Raw genomic sequence first — 17,654 nt, 5'->3', positions numbered from 1 at the left:
TTAATTAAGGTATTTGAAATTAACGCGACTTAAATTAACGCGAATTGAATGAAAAAGTACTTCCCAATAAAGGAATTAACGCGAAAGAAGGGGTAACATTTCAAAATGAAGGAAATTAACGCGACTTGCACAACCGGAAACAAGTTTATTTCAACACTTTTAGGCGTATAATCTTAAACAAAAACAACGTTCATGGTATTTTTTCCACTTTGAGCGTTCTTTGCAGTATCAATGATAGTGGCAGATTAAATTATGCTTTTTCCTTGGAATCAAGAACGTCTGGACTGTAAGGAAAAATTAGGTCCAAAATAATGGAAATTAACGTCATGAAAATTAACGCTCCATTTAATTAACGGTGCGGAAATTAACGTTAACAAAAATTAACGCGACTTAAATTATTAACGCGAATGTTTGAAATTTGCGTTAATTTCATGTCGCGTTAATTTCCTATAATAAGGTATCTCCCATTTTCCCTGCTTGTGAGTTTCTTTATTTCTTGTCTCCTTTCCTTGACAATTTCTCAATGTTGTATTTACTGTTTTTCAGGTGTCCATGATCCTCAGATCATTGGTGACAAAGCCAAATGGTTTGCTGATGACCTAGAACCTGTCGTCTATCAAGTTTTCGACTCAAACTCAAAGATCTACATGGAGCCTTGGATTGACGTGGACTATGAACCAAGTTTGATTTTTGACGAGGAAGAGGTCACTCCCAACAATGATGAAGATGACGATAGTAGCAGTTGTCACAGCTCCGTCAGCGACCTCGTACAAAGGATGATCAGTGGTGATATAAATGGGTCCTCACCCATGGGTCCCCATGTACCCCCATTTACTCCTGTGAGGGCGTCATCTCCGATGCCAGATTTGCAGGCGTCATTTGCTTTGCCAGGTGGCACAGTAGTGGTGGGAAACATGCTCCTGGAAAAGAAGAAGAGATCTGGTTCAAGGTAACAACAATAACAGCAAACTTAGTAAATAAAAGAGAGAAATCTACATTTTAAATAAGTTGAGTTGACGGTACTAGCATGGGTGGGTGGGTGGAAATCAAGTGGTCTTTGGTTCAAGGCCTCAACTCTGTCCATTAGCTATAGCTATACATGTAGTATTCTTGGTAATCCCAAGTTCAACTCATTGGCTGCGCTATAGTCTTGCGGGGATGGCGCAGTGGTGAGAGCACTTGCCTCCCACCAATGTGGCCCGGGTTCGATTCCCGGACCCAGCGTCATATGTGGGTTGAGTTTGTTGTTGGTTCCCGTCCTCGCTCCGAGGGTTTTTCTCTGGGCTCTCTGGTTTTCCTTCCTCCACAAACACCAACACTGCTTAATTCCAATTCGATCGGGAACAGTGGACGAAGAGCCACCCTGTGGAAGTGCCACTGCAAATTTGCATTTATTATTTATTATATCTTGCAAAATAGCCAACTAGTCTGCCTTTAGCCAGTTGGCATTTGACTGGAAATTTCTAATAATAGAGATAATCTTTCTAATAAATTATAGAGATATCATGTAATTGCTACTTAGAATGCAAGATGATCGACAAGTAACAGCAAACAAACCCACATTTAATTAAATGTACCATTACAATGAGGCATAGGACGAGTGAGAAAATATCTTGATAAGCACCATACATCAGCAGGGCTGTCATTAATTTTTTAAGCAGCCATTAAATTGTATTTATCACCCATAGCATTTTCCTCTGTACGCAAGTGTAACATAAGGCCAATCAACATCTTCACCCGTAACATAGAGTGAACTCATCCGTGACAGGTGTTATGGGTTATGGCCCTTTATGACAGCACTGATACATGTAACTGTTTTATACAGGTTTATCAGTGGACTGAACATTGTGCCTTTGTATGCTGAGAATGAGCTTTAACTAAGATTAAGTTTGTCTGTGTTATTTCTAGGACGGATCAATCTGACGCAGGCACCACAGACTCTGCAGCTTGTTCTATGAGCAGTGGTGACTCATGTTCTGTGCAAGAGGACGACAGTGAAGATTTTACATATTCTGTATCCAACCCTCCCACACCTAATCAGACAAGGAAGAAAATGACATCAGATGCAGAAAGTGAAAACACTTTTGTATCCGGCACCTCCTCGCAATCCAGCTCATCCACGCATACCATGTCCCCAACAGAGAAGCAGAATAGTATGTTTACCAACAGCACTGAAGCTGTCCTAGGTATGTAATCAATGTCAGGTCCCACATCTATACAACATGCACAGATCTTATTCTACTTCAGTTCTTTCAATAAGCACTGACGGCCAACAAAAAGTATCAGCTACTACATGTACGGTGTACTAATTGCTCAAAAAAGTCTGCTATTTTAAACCTGAATTGAAGTACAGTGATTGAAGAAAGATTCTCTTAGACATTCAGTAACTCTTCTTAAACCAGCTGCCTACTTCAAATTAAATTGAAATCCCCTGCCATTTTGTTGGTTTGAATTAGCCCATTCTTTATTTCCCAAGCCTGGAAAATTACTATAATAATTTCTCTTTGTTGTTTGTCATTAATTTTTTGTTCTGAAAATTAATTATTTTTTGTGGATCATGTACAGATCAATTTACAGTTAGAGTGTAATCTTATCTCTTGGTTTATGATTATTGCTCTTCATTCTCATCTCCTGTCTGTATAACAATGTATTGACATTGTAGGAAAAAAAAAAGAATGTTAATCGACCATAAGGTTTTATTAGCTGGAATTATAAGCTTATACTTGGTAGCAACTTTAACTTCATTATGGTACATGAACAGTAAATACAATTTTAAATTTTAAAATGTGCCATGTTTACATGTTGGTTGCTCTGCGGCAGAAATAAACTACGCAAACGGCAGGAAATGCGTCTAATTTTCAAGCTGGGTACCAGTCAGCCACATGGTCTGAATTCAGATTTTCGATATCTTTAGGTTGTCGCGCGCTCTTATCGCGCACGCGCCTTTGAACTTAAATTTGTTTTCATGGCGCAAGCCAGCGTTTTAAACTGAAATCGACTTTCCACTGATGAAGGGCTAAGCCCGAAACGTTTGGATTTTTTAACTATTTTAAAGGCACTTTCAACTCATTTATTGAGAACTTTATTATACTTTTGTACATGTTTACTTATGCCTATGGTAACATTTGCAGGTCTGTGGAACAGTCTAAAAAAATCCACATTCAATGTCACAAAGACAGTACAGCAGGAGAATGTAGAAAACTCTCCAGTAAATGGCTTTGCCAAGAGAATTCCTACAAACCCTCCGCCAAACAAGCTCTCTCCACAAGAAGAAAAACCTTTCTTTCCTTTTCCAGGTAAATGCTAAATTTCTTCATGCACTGTAGGAAATAAGTGTACATATGCATGTTCACAAGTCAGAGGCAGAGTGGCCAAGTGGTTAGTGCTAGTACACTGCACCCCCTCGTTAATCAAGTGGTCTGGATTTGTCTGGGCAATGAACACAGGACATGGTGTGTGTTTTGTCAGTGCACAGAATCATTGTGTCAGTTGTGTCCTTGGCAAGATCTTGACGCTTGATATTGTTAATGCCTCCCTCCTTCCAGGAATATAAATGGGTACCAGCAACTGTTGAGCAACCTGGCTATGTCAGTAGACAATTGTACATGTGTAATACTGCAAGTTATTTTCAGGCTACAAGAATTGTAATAAGCTCTGCCTCTGTGGGTCATCTTGGCTCAACACTGAATAATACCTCACCCCCCCCCCCTCCCCTCCCCTCCCCTCCCCTCCCCTCCCCTCACCTCACCTCACCTCACCTCACCTCACCTCACCTCACCTCACCTCACCTCACCTCACTTCATGTCACACAAACTTTGAACATGATCATACACTGTATCAAAGCTGTGCTCTTAGAATAATTACAGGGTGCCCAAAGGCTCTTCTGTCAGAAATCTTGGATGCCCAGCTCTTAAAAGCTTCCATGATTAGCAAAGTTGTACAAGTTGCCCAAAGGCAATGGTCATTGTGGCACCTGGGCTCTGCTAGAGTGCAGCTCTGCTGTAAAAATTTATCTGAAAGGTCATTTACCACTGTGTAAATTTAGTTTATTCAATGTAACCATTGTTAACAAACTTATTTTTCTTTTCACCAGGAATGAGGCAAAAACCGCCAGTGCCTGGGGAAAGAATTCCTGGAAGACCTTCATTGACAAAACAAACTTCTACAGAAAAGACTCTGAACAGGTAATATCTTCATGCTAATTAAGTTTGTCTTAATTTCTCTATAAAAGCATAAATCAGCAGTTTTGACATGCACATGTATGCCCAGGGGGGTACTTTGGCTTGTAAATGACCGGGATGATCGAATGGAGGCAAAACTCAGGACCCCAAAAAAATCCCTAAGTCCTCTGACATTACCCAAAAAAATCCCTGGACCAAAAATAACCCCCCAAAAAATCCCTTGTCAAATTACCCCTAAATTGCCAGGAGGGGCAATAATATAACACAAAGAAAACCATAAAAAATTGAACGCTTGTGTTTGTTTATTCATCATACCATAAATACGCCAAGGCCGCACCAAGGCACTTTAGTTTGTTTTTAATACCAAAAAATCCCCTATTTAAATAAAGTCACTCAAAAAAATACTTGCCAAATTTTCCAACCCAAAAAAATCCCGGAATTGAAAATTTCAAACCCAAAAAAATCCTTCGATCATCCCCGTCATTTACAAGCCGGAGTACCCCCCCCTGGGCATGTATGCAGCCACTGCATATGTACAGCAAGCAGGCTGGGGGAGGAGGGCTTGTGCAGTGCATGTTTATACAAAATAAATAACTACTTTCCAGCTTCTAGTTTCAGTGCTGTATGGAACAACATTGTGTTTCGCAATTGTACCCTTAAATAAAGAAAGGATGCTTATATTCGGAAGATTATATTGGTGCAGAAGAATAAGTTATTGATTTATACTCTTTCAATACTTTTGCAGTGAAAATCAACAGTTTCTGAAGGAAATTGTCCGTAGTGTGATGAAAGGCGATGGTGTGGGCTGGCTTGTATCAAAGAAACTCCGCAGACTAATGACAGATGAAGCTCTAAGAGCCATGGTTGCCAATCGTCTTTACAATGCTCCCTCTGCCGACAAGAGCACAGATGCTGTGGATGACATGGTATGTTTCCTTTTTACCCCTCCATATGCTAAGTACATGTAGATTACAAAGTACTTCAAGTGCTATACCAGCCAAATTCTGCTGTGGCTTTTGATATAAAAATTATTAAAATTGTCAGTAATAAAAGATTGATTACAGACCCTCAAAAGATGATCTAATGTCAGTCAATTGCTATTTCTCAGAGTGTCAGTTGCGGTCGTGTAGCTGTCTCTTCTGTTGGCCTTACGAAATTATTTGCAGTGGTCTTGTATGGCCAGACCTATAATTTAGAACATCTTAGTGTCCTATTACAGTCGAACAATCCATAAGGGGATACCCTTGCCCCAGGGGGGGGGGGGTACTTGCAGTATACATGACGGGGAGGTCCGACGTATTTTTTTCGGTTGAAAATTTACACCCTCTGTATTTTTTTGGGTCAAGAGATCTGTCATGTAGTTTTTTAGGTCTTAAAGTCTGTTTTATTGAAAAATCAGTTAGAGGTGCTAGGTCTTGTACTTTTTGGGGAAGAAAATTTTGATGTCAGGTATTTTTTGGGTGTAAAATTTCTGGCTCATGTATTTTTTTGGGTTTGCAATATGAAGCTCCGTCGGACCCCCCTCCCCCATCATGTATACTTCAAGTACTCCCCCCCTGGGATCCTTGCCAGGGCTGTCATTAAGTTTTTAAGCAACCATAACATTGAAGTTATCACACATAGCATTTTGTTCTGTATGGAAGTTTATGGTCTTATGTAACACCAATCAACATTTTCACCAGTAACAGGTGTTATGCGGGTTACAGTGCTTAATGACAGCCCTGCTTGGGACCTAAAAAGGTGGCCACTGAGAAGAGGTTTCCACTTATGGGAGTTAAAAAATGTAGTGATTATATAAAGCTTGGTGAAACAACTAACTGTCCACTTGTGATAGTTCTCTGTCTACAGAAGGTGTCTATTAGTACAATGATGGTTGAAGGTCTATTTAATCATAAAAAAAATAATTTATTGTTTATACATACATTAAAGCTAGAGCACTTACATTAAAATACATAATGATGTTAATTTGTATATGTATGTTGCTGCTATATGACTGTAACGTTTTCTCACTGTGCAGCTCATCAGTAGCATAATTCCTCCATCCTTGCTGACGCAGTATACACAGGGGTCGCAAAGCACAGGGCTTACTGCTAAGACGAATCTTGACACAAAACAAGATGCTCATAATTCTGTTGTTAGTAATCTCATTCATTTAATCTGCTTATGTGTACATGTACATGACATGTACATGTTAAAAAGTTCATTAAAAGTTAACAAGTAAATGTAAAAATAAATGGTTAATTATTGGAATACTGTAAACTTCCAATGTTCAAAAGGCTTTTCCAAGACATTGTAAATTACATGTAGGAAATTCACAATAAGTGGTCAAAGTGCAACTCACACTTCTAAATTCAAAACAATCTCGACATTTGTCAATGAACATAAAAGGTCTCTGAACATACTATAACGATATAAAGTGCAAACTAAACATCCAGAAATAGGGTTATAACTGCAGAAATTTTATCATTCATGTGCCTTTTATATCAGACAATTTTTGTACCAAAGATTATGGTGTGTGCTTTTTTAGGGGGTTGGGTGGGGGGGGGGGGGGTGATGGGGATGAGAGAGCCTTATATATGGAAGTTTATGGTATACTCATAATATAAATAGTAAATTAATAAGCGTTAATCAAGAACTTTTACTTGCCTTTTATTGGCTAGTAATGATACAATTCTAATTCTCACTTCTTGATCTTTGCTACTGATTTGCTTTTTTTCTTTGTTGCACTTTTTCTTTTGGTTGCTTTGTGGTTGTTTTGGATCATTTTTGTTTTCTGTTTTTGCTCATGTTTGTGGTTCTTGCGTTGTGGCTGCATTATGTCTAGTGTTATTTAATGAAGTCAGTGATAATTTAAGATGTCGTTAATTTGTGTCAAAAAAGAACGTTTAAACAACTGATTAGAAATAATTTGCAATAAATAACTAGTTTCAGAATTAAAAAAAAAATTCAATAAATCTCTAAATTATGCTCATTGATACATGTACGTAAAGTTGAACAACAAAATTAAAGCAGATAATTTTGGCTTGTGCATGTCATAAGTAAAAGCAATATTTTTTAAAAAAAGTTCTCATTATAGGGGTATAGAATGGTTCATAGAAGGTGATGCATTCCCCATAAATTTCAGCCATGACTCAAAATCATACTGAAATTTGAAGACTCATCTGGATTAAAATGCCTTTTGAGATTCTTAAATTATAATGTTATTACCCCAGCTCAGGCTAGTCTGGCACTGAATTCTCAAGAATTTTTTTTCAAAGCCATTTTATTTGAATCCTGATCCAAAATGTTCAGCAAAACGAATTTAACATATATGTAAGTCAATAAAAAAAGATAGAAAGAATAAGCTACAATAATTTTTGTCATATGAAATCTCAGAGCTCCTGTCTGTGACAGCAGTTGTTGCATTGAGTCTATGCCTTTTTTAATGCTTATTCTTGGTCAGCCTTTTTCAAACAAAAAGTCCTGGTACCTGGTATGTCTTGGATTATACCATTCTATGCCCCTAGATATAAATGTTGTGTGTGCCGCTGTACATGTGCATGTCCGCATGTTGTCTTTATGCACTATACTTCTGTTACTAAGCTAGCTATTCCATACATGCCGCAGCCTAATCTCTGGTGGAGTACCTTGTCCTCACTCTCTCTCGGATGGTCTACACCTTCTACTTCTTCTTCCACTTGGGGCACTGGGGCTGACTCGACCCAGCCTCCAGTCCCTGAAGCTAAGGTAGGTGACCATTCTACTTGCTCGGTCACCATGAGAGACTGTACATTTACAAAAGCTTCAGAATTTTTCCTTATGTTAAAGGTCTGTAAATTCTGCATGAACACATTGTACATGCAACTATTGATTTAAAACCAGTAAAATTTTAAATTAAACACCATAATTTCATTATATGTTCTGTTTGTTGTTAAAAGGATAAGTGATAAAATTATTAACTTAAGCAAAATAATTTGATATGAAATTTGCTTAATATGTAAATCTTCCTTTAAATCGTGAAAGCTTGTTTTGTACTTAATTGCCCCCCCTAATTCCCAAATGCAATCAGATTTCATTTCTTCCTACAATATATCACACAATTCGTGGAATTTACAATAAAATAAATGCTTTGTAATCAGTATTTCAAGTATTAGGACTGCGATGGTTATAGAGTTTTCCAGAATCTTCTCAAGAACAAATAACAGACAAAATTTGCACAGAAAGTGCCAGTAAATGGAATTACATGTGCATGGGAAGCTCTTCATTTACAGTTCTTCGCTAAAACACTAATTTGAAAAATGTATTAGACAAGCTCTAAATAAAGTTTTGACAATGTACCAAAGTTAATTGGGTTGCCACCTTAACCTAAATGTAAAATCCTGATTAAAATGCATACTACCCAATTTCAAACTTGTAACATACTTATTCCTTTTAAAATTCCAGCGTACAGCACATGAGAAACGCTACAGTAATAGCGCTCGACATATCTAATGTCGAGCCAAAAGACTTCACGAATTTGATAATCTGTTACCCCAATGTCAATTCGCTGTTACACTTCCTAAATACAACTTTCTAAATATACACTTTAATTCAAAACTGTACCAAGAAACTACCATGTTATATACTCTCAACTGGTTTTCATAATATGGGTACGAAAACCTGCAAAAAAAATATTTTTCCTCCTTCCTGATCAATCTGTTTGCTTTTAGCGAGTTTCTCGCAGTGTCTTCAGAGGGATGCTGGAAGTGTTGAGGGCAGCAGTGTACGGCTTTGAAGTGAGCGTCGAAAACCATGGCATTGGAGGCATCGCATCTGCATTCCAGTTTCTGGAGATTGCACACACCCACTACCATGGACGCGACATTAAGGAGCAGATCGCGCAACTCCAAGATGATGACAATTTGTCAGTTATTTCAAACAGCGACAGCATATCCAATTTATCGGACCACTCACGAGATATGTCTGCAGTCCAGTCCTGGGTAGCTGAGACAGGTCAATAAATATTAATTAGTTATTAATTATTGAGGCATACAGTCAACATTCTCTATAATGGACACTGTCGGGACTGGCTACAACTGTCCGTCTTTGAGAGGTGTCTGTCTTATAGGGAGTTTAGTTACTGAAAGACGACGTGGATGGGACCAACACCAGGTGTCCGTCTTATTAAGGTGTCCGTCTTATTGAGGTGTCCGTCTTATAGTGATGCCTACAAGGTCTTATAGAGGTGTCCATTAAGAGAGAGTTGACTGTACTGTATATTAATCAAGCATAATACAGCGGTTTTCACTTGAGTGTCGAAAGTAATTTGCGTTTGCTTTGGTTTTGCATTACTACGCTCAGTGATTGGTTTAAAAATCTCGCGCCACTTTCTTGACCAATCAGAACTTAAACCAAAACCAATTGTGACTCGCTCGCGCACGTTTTCCCGCGCTGCGCGTCAGCTACATGTTTTTGCTTCGAGTTTTGATTGGTTCACTGGATTGTCAATGTCGTTTCTGATTGGCCAGAGTAATTACTTTGGTTTTGGTTTTACGACACTCAATTGAAAGCTGCTCTATTATTGTTATGTGCAATTATTTATTGAGCTAAGAATACCCACCCACACACAAAAGCTGCACTGTAGTGGGATAATTTTCCTTCCAACAAGTTCACATAAAGGCCCAGTCTTAAAAATAATAGAATTTATAACAAGGCTTGTGTTTCTGGTTCCCTCCTCTTTTCCTTAAAAAATTCGATTTTCTCTGATTTTAAATGGACTGTGTCACGGCCGAGTAAAGTTTATTTTGTTAAGCTTTGCCAAATACTTGCTATAAGACTTAATGTTTGCAAGGAAATTACTTCTATGGACCTTAATGACAAAACCATAGCTTCATTGCAACCAAATGTGTCTTCCATGCGTTACAACAATATTTCAAAACCCCGGGGGGGGCACCCATATCACAATCCATTTCAATCTTCATCACTTTTGGCCATTCGTACCTTCAGTTCCTTGAAGCTTGGTGCTTAACGTTGTTACAGACTTAAAGCGGTTTATCCAAAAAAATATCAAATTGAAACTATGGTAAATTTTTAATGCCACGTCTTGCAGGCAAGAGACATGCTTTGTTAAATGGAAGGAGCGACAGAGTCGGTGAACTGAACAACACAAACAGTGACATTGAAACAATAATGTCATCAGTGCCTCAAAGCCAACAGGATTCGAGAATGGCTCATGAGCTTACACGCTCTAACAGTGATGTGGCCGCATTGCTGAGTAGAAGAGGAAAGGAACTGAAAGATAAGATCTCCAGAAGTAGATCCATTGATCCAACCAAGATACAGGTAGGCTGTAAGAGACGGACCATTATTTTTGTGTTTTGCTGCAGCCGCAATGGCTGCAAGCAAAACACATTGAGAGCTGAAGTTTGTGCCGTAAGGGACGTAAGGTGTAAGGTGCAAGTGCCGTAACAGAGGAGAAATCTGAACTACCGATGTCAATCAAATCCATGAACAAACAAAATCGAAACCAATGAACCGTAGCGCTGATCGCATTCGAAGTTACGGGCCAAAGTATTCGAACGCAAACCACGTTGGACACGTTGGAAAACAGAAAACCGATTTAAAAGTATATCGCATTGGGAAAGAAAACAAACTGTGGCGCGACCACTCCAGTTTTATGAGAAAATTATTCTGCAGTTTTCATCATTTACGAAAAGAGCGAAGACTTGGAACCTCGCCGAAGGTCATAAATATTTTCTCCAAAGGACCGGTTAGTGCACAGTTTGTAAACTTTCGCTTTGAAAATAAACTTACCCTCACCTTGTCTACACTGTCTACAGCATACTAGTACTGTATTAACTCTGAACTTCATATTTTAAAATAAAATGTATGAACGTGTAACTTGTCACGCAAAGACAGCTGGAAAGGAATATACCATGCTGGTAGGCTGCACCGCTAATTGTAGCTGTATTCGAGCTATATAAAAGACAGCTAGAAACGAATTAATACTAGTAACATCACAATGGGAAAGAAACTTATTCAGTGGTGCACACCGTCGAAAACAAAGAAATATTACAGTGAAACGAACTCAACCGGGGCCACCCAACGTTTTTTAGCCAATCACAAGACAAGTTTTAAACAAAAGAATTGGAGTTCCTTGGTCAGGGGACCAATCACAGTGAAGGGCAATTTTAACTCTTCGCTTGACTGAATACGATGCGAAGGCACGCTAAAGTGTTGTTTTTACGGCAAAAATATAATTTTGTTCATTTCGTTTACGGTTAAGGCGAAAGTCTGCCAGTAATTTGGAACACTGGACGGAATCAACGTAAATACGTTTACCGAATTACGGCCGCGAATATTTTTGAAGACTGAAAGGATTCAGCGTATCACCGAATTACGGCGAGCAATTTTGAAGACTTCGAAAGACTGAACGAAGTGATGAACGTAGCGAAATAAATTTACCGGCCGATTCACGGCCAGCTCAATATTTTCCGAAAGACGGCTTGGATAATTATTGATCGAATATTACGGCCGGGAGTTTTGAAGACTGAACGGACGCAACGTAAATAAAAAATTTACCGAAGCATGATCGGCTATAAAACTTATAATATGCCACACATTTTCCAAAACACGGCCGGGAATGTCGAAGACGAAAGCTTATGTCAGTTTTCCTCGAATTTGCGGCCGACATTTTTGAACACTAAACGAACGTAAATATAAATTTACCAAATTACAGCCGCTAACTAGTATGCGTGAACCTGTCACGTTTCTGCACGTGTTGTTGAGTTTTATCCGGCGATGAATATTTATGGTTTGAAATGTTCGCCGTTGTAATTTGTTCATTAGGTACAATGTTCTTTTTATCACTGTATCACTGTATATATATCACTGAATGTAATACACTGAGTTTATCTCTTTGCTGACCGGTGTTGATTCGCTTCGGCAAATTCCATATATACTGGTTTGAGGAAAAGTCGTTTCGTCTTCACAGTTTCAGCCGTTGTCAATTCGGTAAATAAATTTTTGTCGAGTCCGTTTTGTCTTCATTCCAGGCGCAGGCCGTGCTATTTTCGTTGAGTCCGTTCCGTCTTCAAAATTCCCGGCCGTCATTCGGTAAACTTATTAACGTTGATTCCGTCCAGTGTTCTAAATTACCGGCAGACTTTCGCCTTAACCGTAAACGAAATGAACAAAATTATATTTTTTGCCGTAAAAACAACACTTTAGCGTGCCTTCGCATCGTATTCAGTCAAGCGAAGAGTTAAAATTACCCTTCACTGTGATTGGTCCCCTGACCAAGGAACTCCAATTCTTTTGTTTAAAACTTGTCTTGTGATTGGCTAAAAAACGTTGGGTGGCCCCGGTTGAGTTCGTTTCACTGTAAAGGAAGTTCTCATTCACCAGATTCACTGCATCAGATGCAACATTCGTCAGTTCGTGTTTAAATGGCGACCAGTTTGTTTACTAGTTATTAAAAAATAATACGGTCTTCATTTAATAAACAGTTCATCCTTAAATTTCAGCTTTTCTACGACTGACAGGTAGGTACTATAGTATAAGCCCCGCTAAAATAGCTGGAAAGGGAAAGTTTTTTGAAAAATGAATTTTTGACTGCCAGACGCGCTGGCGCCACATGTTTATTTTGTGAAGATTAATTAAACGCCGTGAAAAATAGAATTTGATGTCCAGCGAGCCACTGCATCTTCGGCTACGCAGTCCTCAGTGAATCCTCCAACTTCACAAATTTCTAAAACTTTAAGAAAACGAACTTTCGCAGAATCAAAAATTGGTCCTTATCGATCTTCCGATCTTGTTGTGAAGACACTGAAATTCGACGAGTGTTCATGCGTGAAGGGATGACTGACGAATGATAATAATTATTTGTAAACTTTCGCTTTCAAAATGAACTTTGCGTTACGTTCAACGCCGTCTTTCTGTTGTTGTACGCCGGTGCGCGTGCGATTATTTATAATTTCTGAATTTTGCATATTTAACTCAGGGTGACACAACAAGTTTGTTAAGAGTTAGTTGTTCCAGTGTTTAATTTGGGTGAAAGTGGTTAAAGAACCACTGTCTTGTCACTAATAAATATATCACATTGAGTTCTTATAAGGTCAATAGATTCTGTCTTTTTCGTTGTTGTTAAAACGCTACCATTGTGACAATGATTCCAAATACAACTAACGGTAACCAGTGAGATAACGCCACTAAAAGAATCACATTGAGTTCATTGAGATTTTTTTATAATGTTAAGAGTTACTGTTTTTTATCAAAGAGACAATCATGTCAGACATTACGTTAACTTACTAGTAATTAAATTATGTTTGCTGTCTTTGATTTCAACATAACATTGATCAGTAAAATTATCAGGATTGAATTAACACAAAGTGACTACAATATAGTGCAATTATTAACCTGCACACAAGTGACAGACAATAAAAGACGTTGGATTTCAATCTCGACTCACTTGTCTTTCATCAACATGTTCCCTAAGACTTTGCTCTAGCAGCAAAACACATGGACCCATTGGGGCCCTATTTTTTTAGAGGGGGGATGAAAAATATTGAAAAAAATTGTTTGCAGGGCCTGGAAAGACAAAATAAATTGTTTGCAAACACGATATGTATAACAAAAAATAGTAAGAATTTCAAAACAAAATGTTTGCAGAGGTGCATAAACTAAAAAAAAAAAAGGTTTGCAGAGGAAAATTTTTCTCCCCCCTCCCTCCAAGAAAATAACGGTCCGTCCCTAATAGTTCTCCTTGAAGTGTGCAAAAACTTGAAAAAAAAAAAACGTTTACAAAATGTTTAGAAATAAACAGCATCACGGGAAAGCACTGCTGGCTAGCTCTCATTTGAATGGTCACACACTAGGGTTTTATCCAAAGACTTAAAAGTTAGAATCACCTTGTACAGCGTAATAAACAGTACCACATGAAAGTGCTGCTCAATACCTTTCATTTGAATGGTCGCACACTAGGGTTTCATCCACAAACGTAAAAGTTAGAACCACCTTGTACAGTATAATAAATGACACCGCAAGAAAGTACTGGGTCACACACTGAAAAGACTGAAAAGTTAGAAACACCTTGTACTGCCAAAAAAAAACAGCACCACATGAAAGTGCTGCTCCATAGCTTTCATTTGAATGGCCACACTGTAGGGTTTTATCCACAGACTTTAAAGTTACAACCACCATGTAAGGCGCAACATTTACAATTCTCCTTTTCGTGTTAATGTTTGTGTAGGAGCTAGCAAGAGCTAGTAGAGAAGACAGACTCAGGCAAGAGAGGTGTAAAAGCCCAGCCCTGGCTCACATGAAGCTAAATAACACCTTGACACGACGAAACTCATTTGACCGCATGAGTCAAACGTCCTCTTCCATTCCTCCGAGTCCCTTGCTGAGAAAAAGCAACTTAAACAAAGGTAATACATAAGGATTAGCTTACTTATTCAATTAGTGTGTTATAATTTGTTGTATGAAGGAGCCATGTCACGACAATTTCGCAAATTTTTTATCTGAACTGTTCTGAAATTAGTGGTAGGCAACTTAACCCATAAAAAACATTATCTTTGAACATCTAAAGGAAGATATCACCTTAATTCCCGGACAGAAATCAAGCTATGGCTATAAATAGTTTTTTTAAGACGTGCGCAAACAACTTGAAAAACTAAGCCTTACTTTTTCAAGTTGCAATCCGTTTTTATCCCAGCCATCCCAAGCCAAAGATGCAATTTTTTAATAAAAATTGGACTGTTAGTTTTAGGTTTCCTGCGACACAAATATTAATTTTTGGTGGAAATAATGAAATAAACCCACAGGGTAACCATAGTTTGATCTTGATCAATATTTACTTTTTTGTATTTCTTCGTTGTAGGCTTTCGTTATTACAACGGAGACATTTTTCCCGTGGAGGGGGATGAGGGGAAGAAGACGACAGGGAGACGTTACCTGTTTGAAGGACTGCTGAATGAGAGATCGCCTGTGTGGGATAACATGGACTTCTGGGAAAACATCTTCCTTGATGCGGTCGCTGCTGAGAGGGAGGCTGTTGGAATGGATCAGGGACCAGCGGAAATGATTGACAGGTAAACCAGTTCAAACCCTACATGCCACAAGCCTGTTAAGACGCTGTTTTCAAAATCAACTTTACAACGTTCAAATTTACCTTCAAATGAGGGGAAACCTCAAAATAATAGTTTGCTAAGAAAGAGAAACACCGAATACAGGGACCGCGGGGCATTTTTTCAATTGGGGAAGGGGGGTGGGGTGACTAGTGACTTGAAGTGGGGGCTTTAGAGACTCTTGTCTCTTAGTAAGTCTTAATTTTTTCGGAAGTATTGGGGGGAGCTCAGCTCCCCGCCCCCGCTTCGCGGTCCCTGGTTCAATACCGTAGAATTCCGGTTATAAGCCCTGGGCTTATACAACTTCGTAAGGGGTTTTCGGTAGGCTTATAAGCGGAGGGGCTTATATCCGGGAGGGCTTATAAGCGGAATGAAAAAAACGTTTCGAAACGAGCCACAGGAGTGTTGATGGAAATATGTTTTTTAGTTAAAAACGCATAACAAAGCAACATTTAGCCCTATTCAGTAGTGTCGTCCGGTAGAGGGGGGCTTATATCCGGGGGGGCTTATAATCGGATGTATTTCTTTGTTTCCAGGATGATAGGCCTATAACCGGGGGGGGGGGGCTTATAACCGGAATTTTACGGTATGTGATAATTAACCAGAAAGGAACAAGGATGGTTATGAATGAGGGAAATTGAGATGGATTACGAACAGCGGCGAACGGAAAAATTTGATAGATTTAATCTTTCAATACACACCTTAAATGCGAAGGCTGATCAACATCCAATTTCTTCTTACATTATCAATACACCGTCAAGGACGGCAAAAAGGGAAGAAGAATAAGAAAAAAAATCCTCTTTTTCATACCTTGATGTACTAAAAGATTTTCAGAGCTACAATGGAGAGTCTGTGTTCGAGCCTAGTGGCCCATCAGGCCGGAGCTTATCCCGGTGTCAGTAGCATGAAGCGACTAGGAGTATTTCACTCCCCCCTCCCCCCCCCCCCCCCCGGGTTACCCCACAGCCTTGCACTGTGAGAATAAAGTGTCTTGCTAAAGGACACAACACAGTGCCCTGCCCAGAGACCGAACCCGGATTGCTCGATTCGAATTCCGGCGCACTAACCATTAGACCACAGCATCTCCCAATGCAATACAATAAAGAACATGAATAATTAACATGATAGGCTTGGGACTTGAATGCTAAATCGACATAAATTAGAACAAAAAAATAGAATTTCTTAAATTTGCTCATATGTATCCTGCGTTTGTCCTCAGGTATAATTCATTAGGTCCTGCAGAGAAGAAACGTCTTGAAGAAGATGAAGACAGGCTTTTAGCGACCATGTTGTACAATTTAGTTGCGTTCATGGTTGCCTTGAATGTTGACAAAGATGCATTGAAGAAGAAAGTTCGGAGGCTGTTAGGGAAGTCACACATTGGACTGTTACAGAGCCAACAAGTCAATGACCTGCTTGATAACCTACAAAATCTGGTAAGACTGAGGAAATATCTCTTACAGGGCAGTAAACGGAGAAACAGACTCCGCAGAAACGGAGACAGATTTTAGCCCGTTGTTTTGGCGGAGAGTAACAAGAGGCGAAAATTGTTCTGTGATCTCAGGCTAAAAGGGCAAGGAAGAACGTTATGACTTTAAGTTTTTGCTTTGGGGAGACTACCATAACCTCTGGGTCTTGAATTAGGGTTGGTCGTATACTTAGCGGTGTAAGAGAACTTGTTCCGGTTGCAAAACATGACTGAGCTTGCCGTTTTTCGTCACCCAGCGAAGTTAATAAACAACCTAACAGTTCCTTATTGCGCCATGCTAGCTTTATAATTTTCGGAGTTCTCGTAAGTGTTCGAGCTAGCTTTTGATTGGAGGATAACATACGGAAACTTTTCGAGTGCTTCAACGAAGTTTGGCCGAAAACGGCACCTGAACATCCGAATGAGACACGAAGCAAATAAAGGCAGAACTACGAATGTTAGAGTCATGGTTCGTACAATCTTGAAAAGGTCTTGAATTTTAGCAGTCGTCTTGAAAAGTCCTTGAATTTGGTTAAGTCCTTGAAAAGTACTTGATTTCTGCATTAGGTCTTGAAAAGTCCTTGAAATTTAGGACTTCTTGCACGCCCTATTACTTTTCTGATAAATTAAATGATTTTGATAAGAAAAATTTGTTCACGAACGACTTCTAAAATGCGAAATAACTTGCGAAAATGTCGGTGTAAAACGCGAACCCCTACATGAAGCATGATTTAGATCTTTGCCTCAATTTCATGCACCAGGCCTCTGATGTGGGGTTGTCCACCATGCGGTTTTGTTGGAAGGGGCAACATGGCCGATAGTGAGTAAACATGTAGCTTTGTTTTGAATTCCTTTGTTTGCAATTCAAATTATCTACAGGCAGATGTCTATTCATTAGTAAATGGTTAAGTGATGAAAAGT

General features: G+C 39.0%; 1 protein-coding gene across 3 annotated transcripts in view; it reads left to right on the top strand.

The window, feature by feature from the left end:
* Window positions 1–17,654, top strand: part of LOC144631697 (MAP kinase-activating death domain protein-like) — a 32,176-nt gene that overhangs the window by 5,966 nt on the left and 8,556 nt on the right. Inside the window, exons 6-17 of one of the 3 annotated variants that reach the window (XM_078490199.1) lie at window positions 547–949; window positions 1,909–2,186; window positions 3,132–3,296; window positions 4,094–4,184; window positions 4,927–5,107; window positions 6,199–6,315; window positions 7,788–7,907; window positions 8,870–9,152; window positions 10,249–10,481; window positions 14,389–14,566; window positions 15,019–15,229; window positions 16,485–16,701. In XM_078490199.1, coding sequence (XP_078346325.1) covers window positions 547–949; window positions 1,909–2,186; window positions 3,132–3,296; window positions 4,094–4,184; window positions 4,927–5,107; window positions 6,199–6,315; window positions 7,788–7,907; window positions 8,870–9,152; window positions 10,249–10,481; window positions 14,389–14,566; window positions 15,019–15,229; window positions 16,485–16,701 — 2,477 coding nt within the window. The remainder of the gene's footprint in view (window positions 1–546; window positions 950–1,908; window positions 2,187–3,131; window positions 3,297–4,093; window positions 4,185–4,926; window positions 5,108–6,198; window positions 6,316–7,787; window positions 7,908–8,869; window positions 9,153–10,248; window positions 10,482–14,388; window positions 14,567–15,018; window positions 15,230–16,484; window positions 16,702–17,654) is intronic. The other 2 variants (XM_078490200.1, XM_078490201.1) reach the window with 2 other exon arrangements.

Source organism: Oculina patagonica, chromosome 12 (assembly GCF_052425735.1).
Source record: "Oculina patagonica isolate OP01 chromosome 12, crgOcupat, whole genome shotgun sequence".
In the NCBI taxonomy this organism is placed as follows: domain Eukaryota; kingdom Metazoa; phylum Cnidaria; class Anthozoa; order Scleractinia; family Oculinidae; genus Oculina; species Oculina patagonica.
Note: the sequence above shows the minus strand (reverse complement) of the source record. Positions and strands in the feature narration are given on the sequence as shown.